General features: G+C 38.1%; 4 protein-coding genes across 11 annotated transcripts; 2 read left to right on the top strand and 2 right to left on the bottom strand.

Moving 5' to 3' along the window:
* Positions 1-1,046: 1,046 nt before the first annotated feature.
* Positions 1,047-5,255, bottom strand: Sac1 (phosphatidylinositol-3-phosphatase SAC1). The gene is made up of 8 exons (XM_076441479.1): positions 4,922-5,255; positions 4,727-4,818; positions 4,309-4,649; positions 4,122-4,233; positions 3,702-4,048; positions 3,249-3,626; positions 2,500-2,667; positions 1,047-2,431 (listed from the first exon to the last, which is right to left on the bottom strand). The coding sequence occupies exons 1-8, from the start codon at positions 4,957-4,959 to the stop codon at positions 2,153-2,155; spliced, it is 1,755 nt and encodes a 584-aa protein (XP_076297594.1). The 5' UTR covers positions 4,960-5,255; the 3' UTR covers positions 1,047-2,152.
* Positions 5,256-5,402: 147 nt separating this feature from the next.
* Eif2balpha (eukaryotic translation initiation factor 2B subunit alpha) lies at positions 5,403-7,112 on the top strand. Its single transcript, XM_076441483.1, has 8 exons — positions 5,403-5,614; positions 5,705-5,806; positions 5,889-6,028; positions 6,140-6,256; positions 6,336-6,448; positions 6,526-6,670; positions 6,727-6,852; positions 6,922-7,112. Exons 1-8 carry the CDS (start codon positions 5,602-5,604, stop codon positions 7,069-7,071), a joined length of 906 nt encoding a protein of 301 aa, XP_076297598.1. The 5' UTR covers positions 5,403-5,601; the 3' UTR covers positions 7,072-7,112.
* Fer (tyrosine-protein kinase Fer) lies at positions 7,080-13,558 on the bottom strand. Of its 8 annotated transcripts, none has more exons than XM_076441467.1 (16): positions 13,403-13,558; positions 13,015-13,268; positions 12,763-12,936; positions 12,541-12,637; positions 12,289-12,484; positions 11,955-12,092; positions 11,671-11,880; positions 11,405-11,588; positions 10,871-11,041; positions 10,089-10,322; positions 9,810-9,986; positions 9,431-9,644; positions 9,207-9,359; positions 8,774-8,896; positions 8,544-8,666; positions 7,080-8,411 (listed from the first exon to the last, which is right to left on the bottom strand). In XM_076441467.1, exons 2-16 carry the CDS (start codon positions 13,225-13,227, stop codon positions 8,269-8,271), a joined length of 2,550 nt encoding a protein of 849 aa, XP_076297582.1. In that variant the 5' UTR covers positions 13,228-13,268; positions 13,403-13,558; the 3' UTR covers positions 7,080-8,268. The 8 variants fall into 8 exon arrangements, with proteins under 8 accessions (XP_076297582.1, XP_076297586.1, XP_076297585.1 ...); XM_076441471.1 differs by having other exon boundaries at positions 9,837-9,986; XM_076441470.1 differs by having other exon boundaries at positions 12,289-12,481.
* A 745-nt stretch (positions 13,559-14,303) lies between these two features.
* Positions 14,304-15,040, top strand: Nd-mlrq (NADH dehydrogenase (ubiquinone) MLRQ subunit). The gene is made up of 3 exons (XM_076441485.1): positions 14,304-14,490; positions 14,558-14,704; positions 14,800-15,040. The coding sequence occupies exons 1-3, from the start codon at positions 14,440-14,442 to the stop codon at positions 14,851-14,853; spliced, it is 252 nt and encodes an 83-aa protein (XP_076297600.1). The 5' UTR covers positions 14,304-14,439; the 3' UTR covers positions 14,854-15,040.
* Positions 15,041-15,106: the final 66 nt, after the last annotated feature.

The raw sequence follows: 15,106 nt of genomic DNA, 5'->3' as shown, positions 1-15,106 counted from the left end.
GATTCAGGGCATCGATTTTATTACCATTTCTCTTGCCATCGAGATCTTCTAGTTCGACGTCCAAAGAAAATGTCCAAAAGAACAGGTGCCGGCCACTAGCTCGCTTTATCGGTCCCCTTTTTGGTTCGTTCGCAAATTCCATTCAAACCGCACGAGTTTCTGAAGGGTACTCCTGGTGGTCTCCAAGTGTGCTCTTATACTTCTACCACTTTAATCTTTAGATTATTTCGAGTAAAAATAGAACCTCGAAGAGGGAGCCTGGTTTGCCAATTTTAAAAAATGGACTTCTCTACTTTAGACAACAACAACACAAACAGAGATTATGTCTCCAAAGTTTCAGAAAGTGAAACAGTTGTGCCAAATAGATCTTAAGACCCAATCAGATCTTAAAAACATATCTTTTAAAAAGCCCTATATATATTGTAAATTTAATGGTATAGTAACATGTTTCATTTTATCTAATCTTACCTTATGACTTCACCTTCTTCCATATTATAAATATAAAACAGATTCGTTTCTTATAGAAACATCAATATTGTATAGAAGTGATGGAGTTGTAAACAGTAATTCCAAAAAGACTGATTACGTTATTGTAATATCAGATAATCAAAATGAAACAAGTTACCATCCACCGATTTTTCCGACAAAATCCACTTCATACTTCTTAAAGTTCCTTAAAACAGCTATCGTATTTTAACCAGCCTAAACCAGGCTCTCCCCATGAAATAATTGTCTTACGTCACGTCCCAATATCGGAGCCCAAAGGGCTTATGTTTTCCCTGTATTTCGCGAGCACGCCGGAAGACGTAAATTGAACTCCAAAGCAAACAGAGCACGTCTGTAGCCGAACGTAAACAACAATCCTCTAATTGCACTCGAGTACGTCTAATGGATACGGACGGGGGAATCAAACGGTTGGCACCTTTAATTAATAATTAAACGCCCAGGGAATAGCATCATCCGAGCGAATCCTAGACTTTGATCTAAAATCTACTTACTCCGGCTACATCGTATAGAACATTTGGAATACACACAGACACACTTGCTTGAAAGAGAGAAAACACGAATTTTATTGATGTATATCAATTACCAACTGAACAAGTTATTCTTAGTACGAAAGATTGCTTCTTAATTATTAAAAAATATTTTTTCACTAGAACGTTCACCTAGATCTTTCGTTACAGCTAGACGGATTAATCGGAATTGAAATTCGTGACCGCTACATGCTTAGACAGTTTTAAGAATAGCACACGTTTTGGTTCGACGGTCGCACCTTCTCGTTTTGCCATATAGAGAGAATTCAGTAATCTGACTAGGTCTCCCTTCGCGAATCACCAGATCGCATTACTTCCTCGAAAAAACTTGCTCTTTAGTCGAGCAGATCTGTATTCGCTACTAGTACCCTCGTGAAACTTTGTTTACACTGTAAATAGAATTTATATATACCTACCGCTCGAACGGGCGCCCGCAACGTTCAAGTGTAACAATTGATAACCGCCGGACGCCCGGAAATGGTACGTATTGGGTTGGAACGAAATTTCGTAGCGTTTGTAAATTAAAATTGGAAGCTAAAATTCTGATATTTTCCATTCTGTTCGATTACTTTTTGCTATTTTCGAGGTAACTTTTCGTGTTATCGTAATTGTATCTTCGATTCTTAATTTGAAAACGCTACGAACTTTCTTCCCGACCCAATGCCATGCCTCGAACGTTCCTCTAGTCAGATAAATGTTTGCCCAGGACAAAATTGGATCTTTCGCAACATTTTACGAGAATTCTTCGAAATAGATAAACTAACCTCGCAGATTATATATTACTCTACTTACATGGGAGCGCGCGAGTGTCAACAATCAATCGGAAAGTTCAACTACGATTTTAAATCTATGTACATCAATAAAAACTTACTTCCTCTATTACCGCTTAAATGATTAACAGTTGCCAAAACGTGTAAAATGCAACGTAGCTGTGCAAGACCGGATTTCGTGAAAGTAAATCATTAGCTGGTTTCTCGATCTAATTAGGTAACGAACCCCCTAACACCTAATACTTATGACGAATATCATTAAAAATCCCAAAGGAGGCAATATAACAAAACTTCTCCGTGTTAATGTAAATTAATAGCGTTGCGCGATAACTATAAAACCTAACACGCTTAAAGCAGTTTAGGTTTGTCGACGTACTGCTTGCCATGGTGAATGATGGTCGCGAACGTACCGCCCACCATGGCACCCCAAAATAGCATGTATAATAAAATCTCAGTGGTGTATCTTGACGGGAGAATTATGTGAGCAACTAGCATCGAAGATGCCACAAGAAGCACCAGCGGGAACGTGACGTAACGCCAGTTTCTTTCAGTCTCCAAAGGACACTGAACCGACGTGCACTCGCCATCTTGGACAATGTAACGGCCCAAGAATAAATCCAAGGAATCCTATAAAATGCGTCAAATCAAAATCGTGTTGTTTAAAAATAGTTACTCTAATAACTGTAACTATTTACCTGTCTGTAGCCATCGGTAAAGTTATTCTTGTAATATCTTGTTAAAGCGTTTATGCCGTCTTTCATGGCGCCCAATTTAGTCCGTTTACCGGTTCGCGTGAAATCTGTCTTCAGTGCACCGGTACCTGAGTACTGAATACTTACCACATCCGCGTTATCAGCCCAAATCTAAAAGTATTATATTAAAATTATAGGCTACACTCTTAATATAGAAAGTTAATAAGTGATGAGCTGTACTTCAGAAAATGTCCATGCTTCGAATCGGATGAAATTTTGGAAATAGGTTCTTTTTGGACTAAAATGATGATTGCAAGAAGGATTTTTGGCAATTTTCTCGCACACCTCTGGTGTTAAGAGGAGTAGACTAGTTTCCGGGATTGCAAGGGTACGAGATGTGCCTTCTCATTTCTCGATAATGCAAAGATGGGGTTTTTCAGTAACCAAACGCGCTAGATAAAAGCTCAATCTTGGCTCAATCGCCCTCAAAAAGTTTGCGAGGCGTAATTTGCATTATCTGCAAGCATGAAGCTGCGCATGTAGCTATTTTCATAAAGCTGCGACAGCTGCATGCTGTTTGGTCAGACCTACAGCCTGCAAATTAACCCTTAACAGGGTAGACTCGTTTCTCTAGGATTGTAATTGTGAAAGCGAAATTATCGAGAAATGAGAAGCCACATCCCGCACCCTTGCAATCCTATAAAAACGAGTCTACCCCTTTAAGTGCGATTGTCTGAAGAGTATATCATTACCCGCTTGAAATGGTCTTCAACGCTGGGATGGTCTTCGATCCTCCTAAGGATTTCTAATCTTGACAGGGCATCATTGAGAATCCTTTTCGCTATCATGCTTTGAACAACATTGGTTCTATCGAGACAATCAATACAGTTTGTGCGGAAAACGCCGTCCTGTGCAGTCAACAACGTTCCATCCGACAGGAGGAAGAAGTAACCCATCTGCTCCAATTCAGGAGTCAATCTGTCGAGTAACAGATTCAATCGGTTCCATCTGAGTCGCCCACATTCGGCATGAAAATCAAAACCTTCGTAGTGAACATTTTGATTGTTAATTCGTTGCACTACGTTCTGATACGCTTTCTCCAGCGGAGCTTCTAGACCGTGCTGATCAATCTGCGCGAGAAGATACAATTTAGTCGGCAATAACTAAAACGATGCATTGTTTTACAAACGAAAATAATGTCTTACCAAATTGATCAAGATTTGCTTGCCATAGTGGAATATTTGAGCTTCTAAGTGCCGAGCACAAGCAGTTTGATGATCCTCGTGGGGGCTCAATTGTGGTTTAGGTTTGTATTTTAAATTCGGTGCCTGATACCAGAACAACGGTATAGAACCGCGCGTTTGTACAAAAGATATGCGATGTCCGTTGTATTCGATCAATTGTTCCGTTTCCACATAGTTAGAAACATTACCCGTAGAATCTATACCACGCGAAAATAATCTTGTCCCCGCACGGTGTACATTTCGTCTGGACACGATGCCCAAATTGAACGATGTACTACCAGTTACGGTGATGGTGTTTAAGGACACAACTGTGCAAATGTTAAGAATAGTACAGATGTCGTGAAACTGTAAAACAAATGAAGTGTTTGCGTTTAAGGATACATCCATGTATAATCGGCAGGCAAAACTTGTACTGCTCCGGTCTTGAAGTTAGATCTTGCATGAGATAAGTGTTCCACACAAACCTCAGGTCTGCTCTATCGTGAAGCGGCATCTATAGAATATAAAAACATTTCTGTTTACCAAACAAGACTAAATGCCTAGTATTAACTGATAGAAGGATAAAAACCTCTAAGAACTCAGGTGGTGTATTATGAAGTCTTTGCATTGTATGACTGAGGTCATACGTATAACTAAAATAGAAATACGGCGTATTTAAAACAGATTTGATCATCTCCAAATATGTGGAATTGCTTTGTGTTTGCTTCTCGCTGAGATGCAGCGAAGATTTTGTATACGGTATAACCTCTGTCGTAACTATTCTATAAATCTGGTGGCCTGCTATGGTTCCAATTTCCATAGCCTCTGTAATGATTATAAGATAACGACAAGCCAGTAGCCTTATAGTTCCTATTATACCCCATATTTTCCTACGACTCGCAGTCGATGGAATCTGACTGGCTGTACCGGCTAGAACAAAAGTGTCAAACTTATAGAATCAAATTAACATTCCGTAAACGTTAATTCTATGTTAGAACATTGATTACCTTGAGTATAAATTTGCTGACTCACTCTATCAACTACAAGCAGCACTTTAGTTCCGACAGGTTCTACATAGAACTTCTCGGGTGTTATGTATCTGGAAAGGAGAATATATTATGAATGAAAGTGACAAGTGCACAAGGCTGTCTATGTATGAGCAGTTGCAATGTTCTTAAAGAATATTTGTGAAGTACACTTACAAATACAATTTATCGTACACGTCTGTGTATAACTTCATGATGCCACTCGAGAATCTTGACGACGTGTTATACAAGAATATAAACTTGCAAAAAACGAAATGTAGTGACAGGAGAAACTAAACTACAGTGTCAATAAAAACCGTAGCTTGTACATACGTGAGCTGTGGATCACGATACGAACTTAACTACGGATAAGTTGTCAAATTGTTGTCAACTAAATATATCAATCGGCATGATCGAAATCTGTCAAAATCGGAGTAACCTCCGTGCGAAACAGATTCACAATTTTACGTCACGGTACAATCTGCATGCACAGTGCTGCTACTGTGAAGTTGCAGTTAGATGTTCAATCATGTTCAATTTATGGAACACCATGGCAGCCAACATCTCGACACGCATTCTCTTGAAAATGCCACCTTTAGGAGCGAAACTGATGCCTCTATCGACGTAGAGGTGAACTACGAACGAGAGATTCTTATCTTATCTGACTATAGTTGACCGTGGTTGACCGTCGACGACGATGCAAACGCGCGTGTGGTGTCATCATTGAACCTAACCTACAAGGATCGGTCAGCGGTGTTTGTGACCTGTTTGAGTTTAATTTATCCAAACAATATTTTTGAATTTTTGCAGTAACACACAAACAGTGTGTTTCTAATAGAATAAAGGAGACCATAATTATGGATAAACAAGGTGAAATTTCCGTTGTTTATCGTTCAACGATTCGTCGAGTCAACTAAAGGAATCTTTTACAATTTATATTTTTATTATCGATTGCTCCAGAAATATGTGAATACTTCAATGGTATTATTAAAAACGAGAAAGATGTTTCCGCTGGGGTGGCTGCCATACGAACGTTACTGAAAGTTCTGGAGTTTTCAAAGTGTAAGTGCATTTTCGAAAACATATTCGGATTAATCAATCGAAACGAGCTCCAGATTGATCGACATATTTTCTCTGATCGTAGCCGAGACAGTCCAGGAACTTAGGTATTGTTTACAAAATGCGATAGACGCAATGAGATCCACGGATAATCCTGTCACTGCCATCGCATCTGGCAGCGAACTTTTTCTACGTTTCATAACCTTAGCAACGTTAGATACCTCGGTAAAGTTGTTAGTAAATTCCTCGTTGCAAAGCATGTCAAATGTACCTTATTTCACATCGACTACTTCCACATTATTTACTTGTTCTTGTTCTTTTCTTGGTTGTAATTAGTCGATTGCAGAATGCAAGGATATCATGCTCCGTAGAGGGAAGATGTTTCATGAAAAATTAGTGGCAGCTAGAGGGAAAGTAGCAAAAGTAGCGTCTTATTTCATTATGGATGGGTCTGTAAGTTTTCGTTGTTTCTCGAATGTATTCTGATGATTTTTTGCCAACCGTAGCTTTGCAACAGTACAACATGTTTTAGAAAATACTTACGCATTCGAAATCTAGAGTTGTATTACAAGCACTGACAGATGCTGCTGCTAGTGGTAAAATATTTGAGGTATACGTAACGTGTTCCGCCCCGGACAACAGCGGGTACGTCTTGCTCCTTTAAAATTTAGACGCTACGTGGTACATTCTTCTTTTTACATTGTTCCCTCCAAAAATTATAGGAGGAAAATGTGTCAGAATTTATTGAGAGCAGGCGTATCGTGTACACTCATATTAGATTCTGCAGTGGGATACGTTATGGAGAAAGTCGATATGGTCATGGTGGGGGCAGAAGGTGTAGCGGAGAGTGGCGGTATTATCAACAAGGTATAAAACGATCGAGAGCATCTATATAGTTGTTTGCTAATACAGTTTCCATATAGGTTGGCACTTATACGATGGCCATGTGTGCTAAAGAAGTGAAAAAGCCTTTCTACGTACTTACAGAAAGTTTCAAATTTTCAAGAATTTATCCCTTAAATCAAGTTGATTTGCCAGACGAGTTCAAGGTAAAACACCAGCTTCTTTTAGTATTACGATTTCACAAATTATCTCGTTGTTCTTTTCTTTCTCTACAGTATACGGCAAGCACATTGAAAAAAGATTTACAAAAGGAACACCCATTAGTTGATTACACGCCACCCCATTATATTAGTCTATTGTTTACCGATTTGGGAATTTTGACTCCTTCGGCCGTTAGCGACGAACTTATCAAATTATATTTGTAAAGCAGGTGTACAGTGAGTAAAATAAGTTTAATTTTTTCAAAGACTGTTGTACATAATATACACTTACTTACATAAGCGACAGAGAAATTAGATTTTTATGAAAGACTATTAGTTTTAACAGTTACTTTTTAGGACAATCCTGAGCATTTGACCACGTAAAAAGTAAAACGTCGGTTCTATTTATAATAGTGCATACAAATTTTGAAGTTGAACATATCGAAAACCAATTTCTCCATTAATATATAATTTCTATTGTTTATACACGCACGTACAATTTTTATTTTCCTGCGCGATTGCAATAAATCTAAATTATGTGCACTCTATCGGTTAAATATCTCGCATATTTCACAACAGTAATTAATAGAATGAAAAAATGCAACAATCTTTTTTTATAATTACAAGTTTCGCTAATGCAAACGAAGAAGCTCTATGCACTGCATATACCTTGTGAAAAGTAGATCTTCGTGAATATTTCATCTGTATTGCACATAACGTAATACGCGAATATACTTCGTAATGTCTAACAAGTAGTCTCTTGGTATACAATCTACTGTGAACAATTATTTTGCCCGACGACATCGGGCAGCACAATTAAAATTTACAAACTGAATAATCGTTACTTTATAAATTTATATGTATACATCTTTCTTTTATAAGATTTTGGTGGACGGATAAATATCTAAAGTAAAGCGAACTGAAAAATATTTATAGATAAAAAACAGGTGCAAGATACTTAAGAAATAAGTATACGCGACGTAATATAATACTATGTCGATATTTGTCGAGAATTTCATTATTCTTTTGAAACTGCTGGTGTTTTGTGGTCTAAAAACAAACTGTTCGATCAACGACAATCTAGAGAACAGTGCTTATTGCCCAAAGGGAGAAAAAACAACCATGCCAAATTGAAGAGAGTAATAATCGAATCTCTCGAACAGTATTAAGCTCTCACTGTTAATTAAAAACGAATTAGTATATAAAAATTGAAAGCCCGTGGCCATGCAGCTACAGTAGCTTGAGACGTTTTCAGTAAATCGTTGAACATACTGTTCACACATGTTTCACCGACATGGAAGACGTTGCTTTACATTATCCTTTCGTGTAACTCCTCAATTTCTCAGCTAATTTACGATTCGTAAAAAATGTGAAAGTAATGTTATACTCGATTAAAGTTAGCACCAAATATAAACTTATCGCCTACAAATACGCCTGGGACAACGTCTCGACAACCGTATAAATGTGGTCGAAATGTGGACGTTTTTCTGGCTCGTATTCCCAGCATCGTAACATTAAACGGTATATTTCGTCGGGCGTATTATCCGGGGCTGGCATACGGTAACCTAGAGAGGCACTTGTACAGTCAATTTATTTCATTTCGAGTTCAAATATCAGGCAAGGTGTGTACGTTAATACATATATTATTGTATGCATGTGTGTGTATATATAGATTGTATATATCGTATAGACGTTACCCGCATCTATTTTCTCACGAGCTTGAGCATTAGACATTCCACTGTATGGATTTCCACCTTTGGAAAATATTTCCCACATCAGGACTCCGTAACTCCAAACGTCGCACAGGGATGTGTATTTACCTGTATATCAAGTATCACGATTACAAAATAATACTCGAAATCTAAAAATAAAAAAATTCAAACACGTCATTTCGATAAAATATATTGTACTGGTGTGTATGAAATACCAAAATTTAAAGCCTCCGGCGCGGTCCATTTGATCGGAATTTGTTTCATACCATCCGAAACTATATATTCCTCCTCCTCTCGTGACATTCCGAAGTCTGAAATTTTCACTATGGACTCGTATCCTAAAATCCAACATCATCATACGTTTTCTTTTCTTTTCTCGTTATAATAACAGAATTTTCACGCATCTCTTAACGGGCAGGTACAGTAGTCGGGGACAATATTAAGTGGACACTCTTAAAAATCGCATAACTTGTTTAAAATTGGTCCGAAGAACTGAGAAGGTTGAAAAAGTTGATAAAACATCTAAACAAATTTTTGTAGAATGTAGAAACTAGTCGGTCTAACATCCTTAAATAAAATTTAAGTCCTTTTAATAGTGTCCACTTAATATTGTCCCCGACTGTGTATTCTCGTACAATGTTCACTTACCCACGAGACAATTTCGCGCTGCCAAGTCTCTGTGAATACAGTATTTCGATTCCAAGTAGCGCATACCTGCTGCTGCGTCTTTACACATACGAAACTGTTCTTGTTGCGCGATGCTGCTAGCATTTTTTCTCAAATATGTTAGCAAGGAACCGCCTGTCGTAGGCGAACGTTCATTCAGATTTCGTTTCGATGAATACGATCTTACTCTAAATTTGTCTACGTACCGGGTACCAGTTCCATAACGATCATGATGGGCTGCTTTTGAACACAAATTCCAATAAGTTTTACTACATTCGGATGATCGTATTGCTTTAATATCCGTCCTTCCTGCAAGAATTTACGTTTCTGTTCATCGGGCAACGTTACTTTGCAGGTTTTTACAGCTACGTCAGTCTTACAAGTTTTAAGCTGCGCTTTATATACATCCCCAAAGTTACCCTGAAAACAAAACGGATCTTAATTCGACATCATGCAAACTCTACGAAATGATTAATTCTCCTTTTACGTCTATAAAACGATTTTTCTTTCGCTCTCATGCGTTGAACTGAAAATCGCTCTATAGATTTTCTTTCGGGACTTCCTTCTCTTTAAATTTCAATATACCCGTCCTATTTTTTCTAGAAGATTTACATCGTCGTTATTGAGTTCCCAACGTTCACGCAAGATCGGCGTTTTCAGGATAGCTCCGGATCGACTAGTTACAGGTAATCCGGATAGCCATTGATGCCTGATCAACTCCTGAATCGACGGAAACGTAGGACCTTCGAATCTATAATGTCCCTGGAATCGATACAAACGCGAATGCAATACCATTCCGTGATATACATACATATGTATAGAGTTGTGAACGCTAACAATATACTGTACAATGTACGTTCTTACCTCGGTGGTTGTCTGTACAATAAAATGTTTATGTCCATCCCAACAAACAGATAAAACTATTTGGCACTCGTCGTTTCTTGTCGTTTCACGTACTAAAAAGTCCCCTTCGTTCACAAGTAATCTCACTACTTCTTCCCTTGGTAACACACCATGGAACCATTCCTCCTCCATGAGATCGCCGTTTCCGCTTCCTTTTTGATTGCCCGTCAATTGCGAAATTCCACGTACCGGTGCCTTAAAGAGTTTTTCAATTAATCCACGGAATCGGGTTAAAATTTATCGTAACAATGAAAATAAAACAGACATGATACGTAGATTGACATCTAGTACAATCTTTATAATTAGACTGCGGATCTTTATGCATTTATGGCTTCAAAAAATACTAGAAAATTCTTTCCACAGAATTTAGTACCATTTTCTTAAAATTTGCCTACAAAAATTAAAAATTGCATAAACATCCGCAGTCTATTTATAATATTATACAATAGACTTCATCACATCCATGTTAGCTCAAAAATATTCGAACTCAATCAAGTTGTATCAAACCGAACATGCTAAATGTAAATGTTAATGAGATTGCTAGCATTAATACTAATTAATGCGGTATAGAAAAAGAAACAATAATTTGTAGATTGTTGTCATCATCGACACTTTTCTTTCTGTCGTACATCTTCTCCAGTAGATGTGTTCGACATTAGATGGAATGCAAAAGAAGCGGTAACGTTCAAGCAGATATGTAGCAAACCATATTTACGTGTCTAACAAATACGGAAAGGACATACAACTGGTAAAGTACTATTCGTTTTTGAAGCAGGACTTTCGCTGCTTGATCTAATCGTTCCATCTGTTGTATTATTTATCGCCGGTAAAGATTTGAAAGGAGACTTAAATATTGTCATGAATCGTTGATTTCTTCGTAACGTGAAGAAACCGTTATCTGGCATTGTGGCTTTCTGAAAGAGCAGTGGTACTAACTAGTAGTAGTAGTCTCTTAGTAGTAACTAGTACTGTCAGTAGTCCAGTTGTACGAGAACGAGATAAAAGTCCTATTTATCAGATGATGATTGCATAAGTTCGTGACCGATTTGAAGATAATATTCCATGGTTTTAAAGAATATACAGCTTTATTAATCAATTATATAGTCGCCATTCTTTTCTACAATTAGAAAAAGGAATTTTTTTACACTCCGCTGTGCAGTACAGTTTGTGACATCTATGAAAATCGGGCACGAACTTATACAATCATCTAATAATATAGCGCAGTAGAAGATTCTCTACCCCCCACCCCCCTCTGTAACAAACAAAATTTCAATTACCTTACTGATGGTAGGCGACTCGACAAAGGTACTCTCCATGGAAAGATCGTATCCCAATGGTAATTCCTCGCAACCTAATTCGTTCAAAGCCGATCTAATAACGTCCACTTGTCGTTGAAGCTTTTTTTCCTGGCAACGTAATCGTAGTTCTTCTCTCTCGCGGGTGTAATCGAGAATCGATGTCCTGGAGTACCGTTAAGATAAATGGGTTCATCAGATTTTGTCTCGACACAATTACGCTCGTTTGCATAAGATAAAATGTTTACTTAGAGTCACTGTTATTCTCGGATGGATGCTGAGGATTCTGACGGTTCTGCTGGGTCGCTTTCAAAGAATTCTCCAGTTCGGTTAACCGATTTCGTAACCAATCTATGGTTAGATTGTCAACCGTCAATTTATTTGGTAGTAATTTCCCTGAAGTATCGTCCACGAGGTTCTCGTCGAACGTGAATCTTATCGGCGATGCTGGTCGTGTTCTGCATCGAATGTAAACAAATTTATAATTGTTTCATGTTAATTGCACCTTCGAAAGCAAGTTCTGTACAAGTACCTATGTTCTCCCATAAAGTCCCTACATTCTTCTATGGGTTTCACCAAATCAACGGCTTTTTGCATTCGCAGGTGTATCTCTTGAAATTTATCCGTGGTAAAATCGGAGTACTTCACTATGTCCTGAAGTATGGCTTTCCTATTACAGAAGGACAAGATTATTACGTTTGACCATGATCGATGCCACTATCAAAACGACCATTATAGTTGACATTTACCTTGTACGTAACTATGTGCTTGCATATAGATTTTACACAAATTAGATTAGCGATCTACGATGCAAAAGTGGGAAGTACATCATAAATTGTTCCAAATACGATAGCAGGATTACTTACCAAGACGTTACCAGTTCTTGATGGATGGTCTGCTGCCGATGAAGCAGGCTCGGCAAATAAGATGTTCTCAAGTCGTGTTCGCATTCTGTTACGGCACCCAAAAGTAACACGTATTCGTTGTGCGTGAGATGAAGCTTTCTACAGGCTTTCTGATATTTCTCCCTCACTTCGTCCAATTTTCTTCCGACTCTGCCTGCTAAAAATATCATAAAACATAGCTGGTAGTCGCAAACAGATAATAAAAACACTTACATTTAACATAATATTCTTCGAAGCGGGATCTCATTAACTTGTACACTTCTAGATTCTTCTGGTATTCCAATTTCTTTCTGGCAACGTCTTCGGTTAACTAAAGAATGAAATAAAATACCATTGGTCGTACCAGATACAATGAGGCTATTACATCCGATATATATGTCCCGAGGCTGTTTGCATCATCCGAAGGAATACTATACCCCCTTATGATCAACTTACCTGTTGGAACTGATTACTCAACCATGTCTGTTCTTCTTGATACAGTTTCCTGGCTTTCCTCCTCTCCGAACACAGCAACGTAATGTGTTCGACCACTACATTGTCGACCTGGTCTGCTTGCTGTTTGATTAATTTAGCTGTTTGATCGACGGAATCCATAATGTCCCTCCAACTCTGGAACGTGACACGTATAAAATACACGTACGTCGGAGATTGTTCTCTAATTATTGTGGATTTCGAGGAAGTGTCTACCTGTGCTATGAGGCTACCAATCAGATCTTCGTTTCGCTCGATCTTCTTTCCCTGCACCGCCAGAGAGGAAATCGTTGAAGCGTATTCGCGATCCGATTTGACTTTCATCGTCAAACATCGTTTCATCGTCTCGAGAAGCTTGATCTCGGCATCCTGGCGTCCGAGCAAAGCCTCGTGGAACGCTTGTCCTTGCAGGCTTGTCGAAAACCCCATCCCGCTTACCGTCCGGAATAGAATATCACCGTCTTCGCTGACTTTTTCAAATATGTCAAGAACAAAAATTCATTCTTTCTCCTTTCGATTACGCTGACATTAATAGTGAATCAGTCGACGAAATTTCGGCAAACCACTTTAGGATATGCCGCATTTCAAGCAAAAATTTACATACCAATTACTCGATTCGTCTCTCGCGCATCTTCACATTCGCTCAGGTGGCTGAGATCAACATTTATATTTATACAGACCTCAAATGATAAAAATTAACTTTTACTTGGAAAATGCCATCATGGAACAATTACCGACATATAGAAGGTTAAATCTATCCTGTAAACAAGCATCAAGCATACTTCGATTAATTATTTTCATTGATTTTCACGTTTAGATCGAAACGATCAACAAACGTTCAACAATTTGTTATTTCGAGTTGTTCCAACATGATAACAAACATTTCATTTGTTATATGCTATTTATTTGGAATAAATAAATGCACGTATATTCTTTTCATGAATAATTTTTCATTGTACCTGTGAATCAGGCTTGCGACTAGGGTTACCACATGGTTACCACCTCTCCGGTTTCCTCAGGTTTCCTTGGAAAAATCCCCGGGTTGTAGAAAAAAATTAGATTACAATAAATTGGTATGCTTTGTATTATTTTTAACTTTCTTATGAATACAAAAAAATAAATACAGATTTCATATTATCAACGTTATCAACCCAAATTATCTAAAAATAAAATATATGTATATTACGACGATACGGCAACGATTCCACTTTCCCTTCTAGATACACTTTAGCTTCGTGGTAGTGCGACTTCTCAACAGACTATAGCACTTTGCCCACCATCGTCATCTGGTAGATGAAGTAATCTTGGAACATGGTATTATTACCTTATTTACTTGCGACGCAGAAAGCGATTTTTATAAATATCTGGTACACAAGTACATATTTATATCGCCAATAAAATCAGATATGAATGCAACGAGAACATAAAACTATATCGATCGATTTCACAATCGGAAGTAATTTATGAAAACAACGTATATATAACATTTGGATTGTTCCGCATTGAGCTGCGACGGATTGTGTAACGTACACACTTGCATATTGGCCGTTCAATGTTGTAGAAGCACTGCGGCGAGCAGAAGTGCAGAAGTTGAGTCGTCCGTTGGAGAAACTTATTCGAATTCCACTTGAAGTCGGCAAAATGGCTAAAATGGAGGGTCTAAGTATCGCTGGGATGAAAAGGCATCCAATGGTAAGCAAAACGAGGGATCGAGATTGTATGTATGACAGTGGCACTAGATTTTTCCGTCTTTTATCAGCTGATCCCATTATTCTTCTGCATCGGTGTGGGAGCATGTGGCGCTTCGTTTTATTTGGCACGTCTCGCCTTCCGTAATCCCGACGTTTCGTGGATGCCAAAGAAAAATCCCGATCCATGGAACGAATATAAAGATAAGCAGTACAAGGTACGTCGCAGTTACGCTCAAACCAAGAAACTGAACGTATCGTCAAGAATGCAGATGCTATTTTTAATTAACCGAATCTATATTTTTATTTTTAGTTCCGCTCCCCTCATTACGGACGAGACCCAAAGTCTCCAGCTCCGTCGTACTAATTTGTACATTTTATATTCTAGTATTATGTCTAGCCAATTAAGTCGGGAACGGATCGTTTTGTTGTGAAACTCGTTGTCAAAACACTGCAACCATACCTCGTTGATAAGCAACGAGCAAAACAGTTTCAACCTACTCTTCTGTACAAAGTTAAATAAAATAAATGTAGCTAATACATGAACCTTTCAACCTATAGTTACTGGTTTCATTACAAAGCCATTCCGAAACGCTAAATAGAGAAAGGTGTATTTTTCA

The sequence above is a fragment of the Lasioglossum baleicum genome, chromosome 16 (assembly GCF_051020765.1).
Source record: "Lasioglossum baleicum chromosome 16, iyLasBale1, whole genome shotgun sequence".
NCBI lineage: Eukaryota > Metazoa > Arthropoda > Insecta > Hymenoptera > Halictidae > Lasioglossum > Lasioglossum baleicum.
Note: the sequence above shows the minus strand (reverse complement) of the source record. Positions and strands in the feature narration are given on the sequence as shown.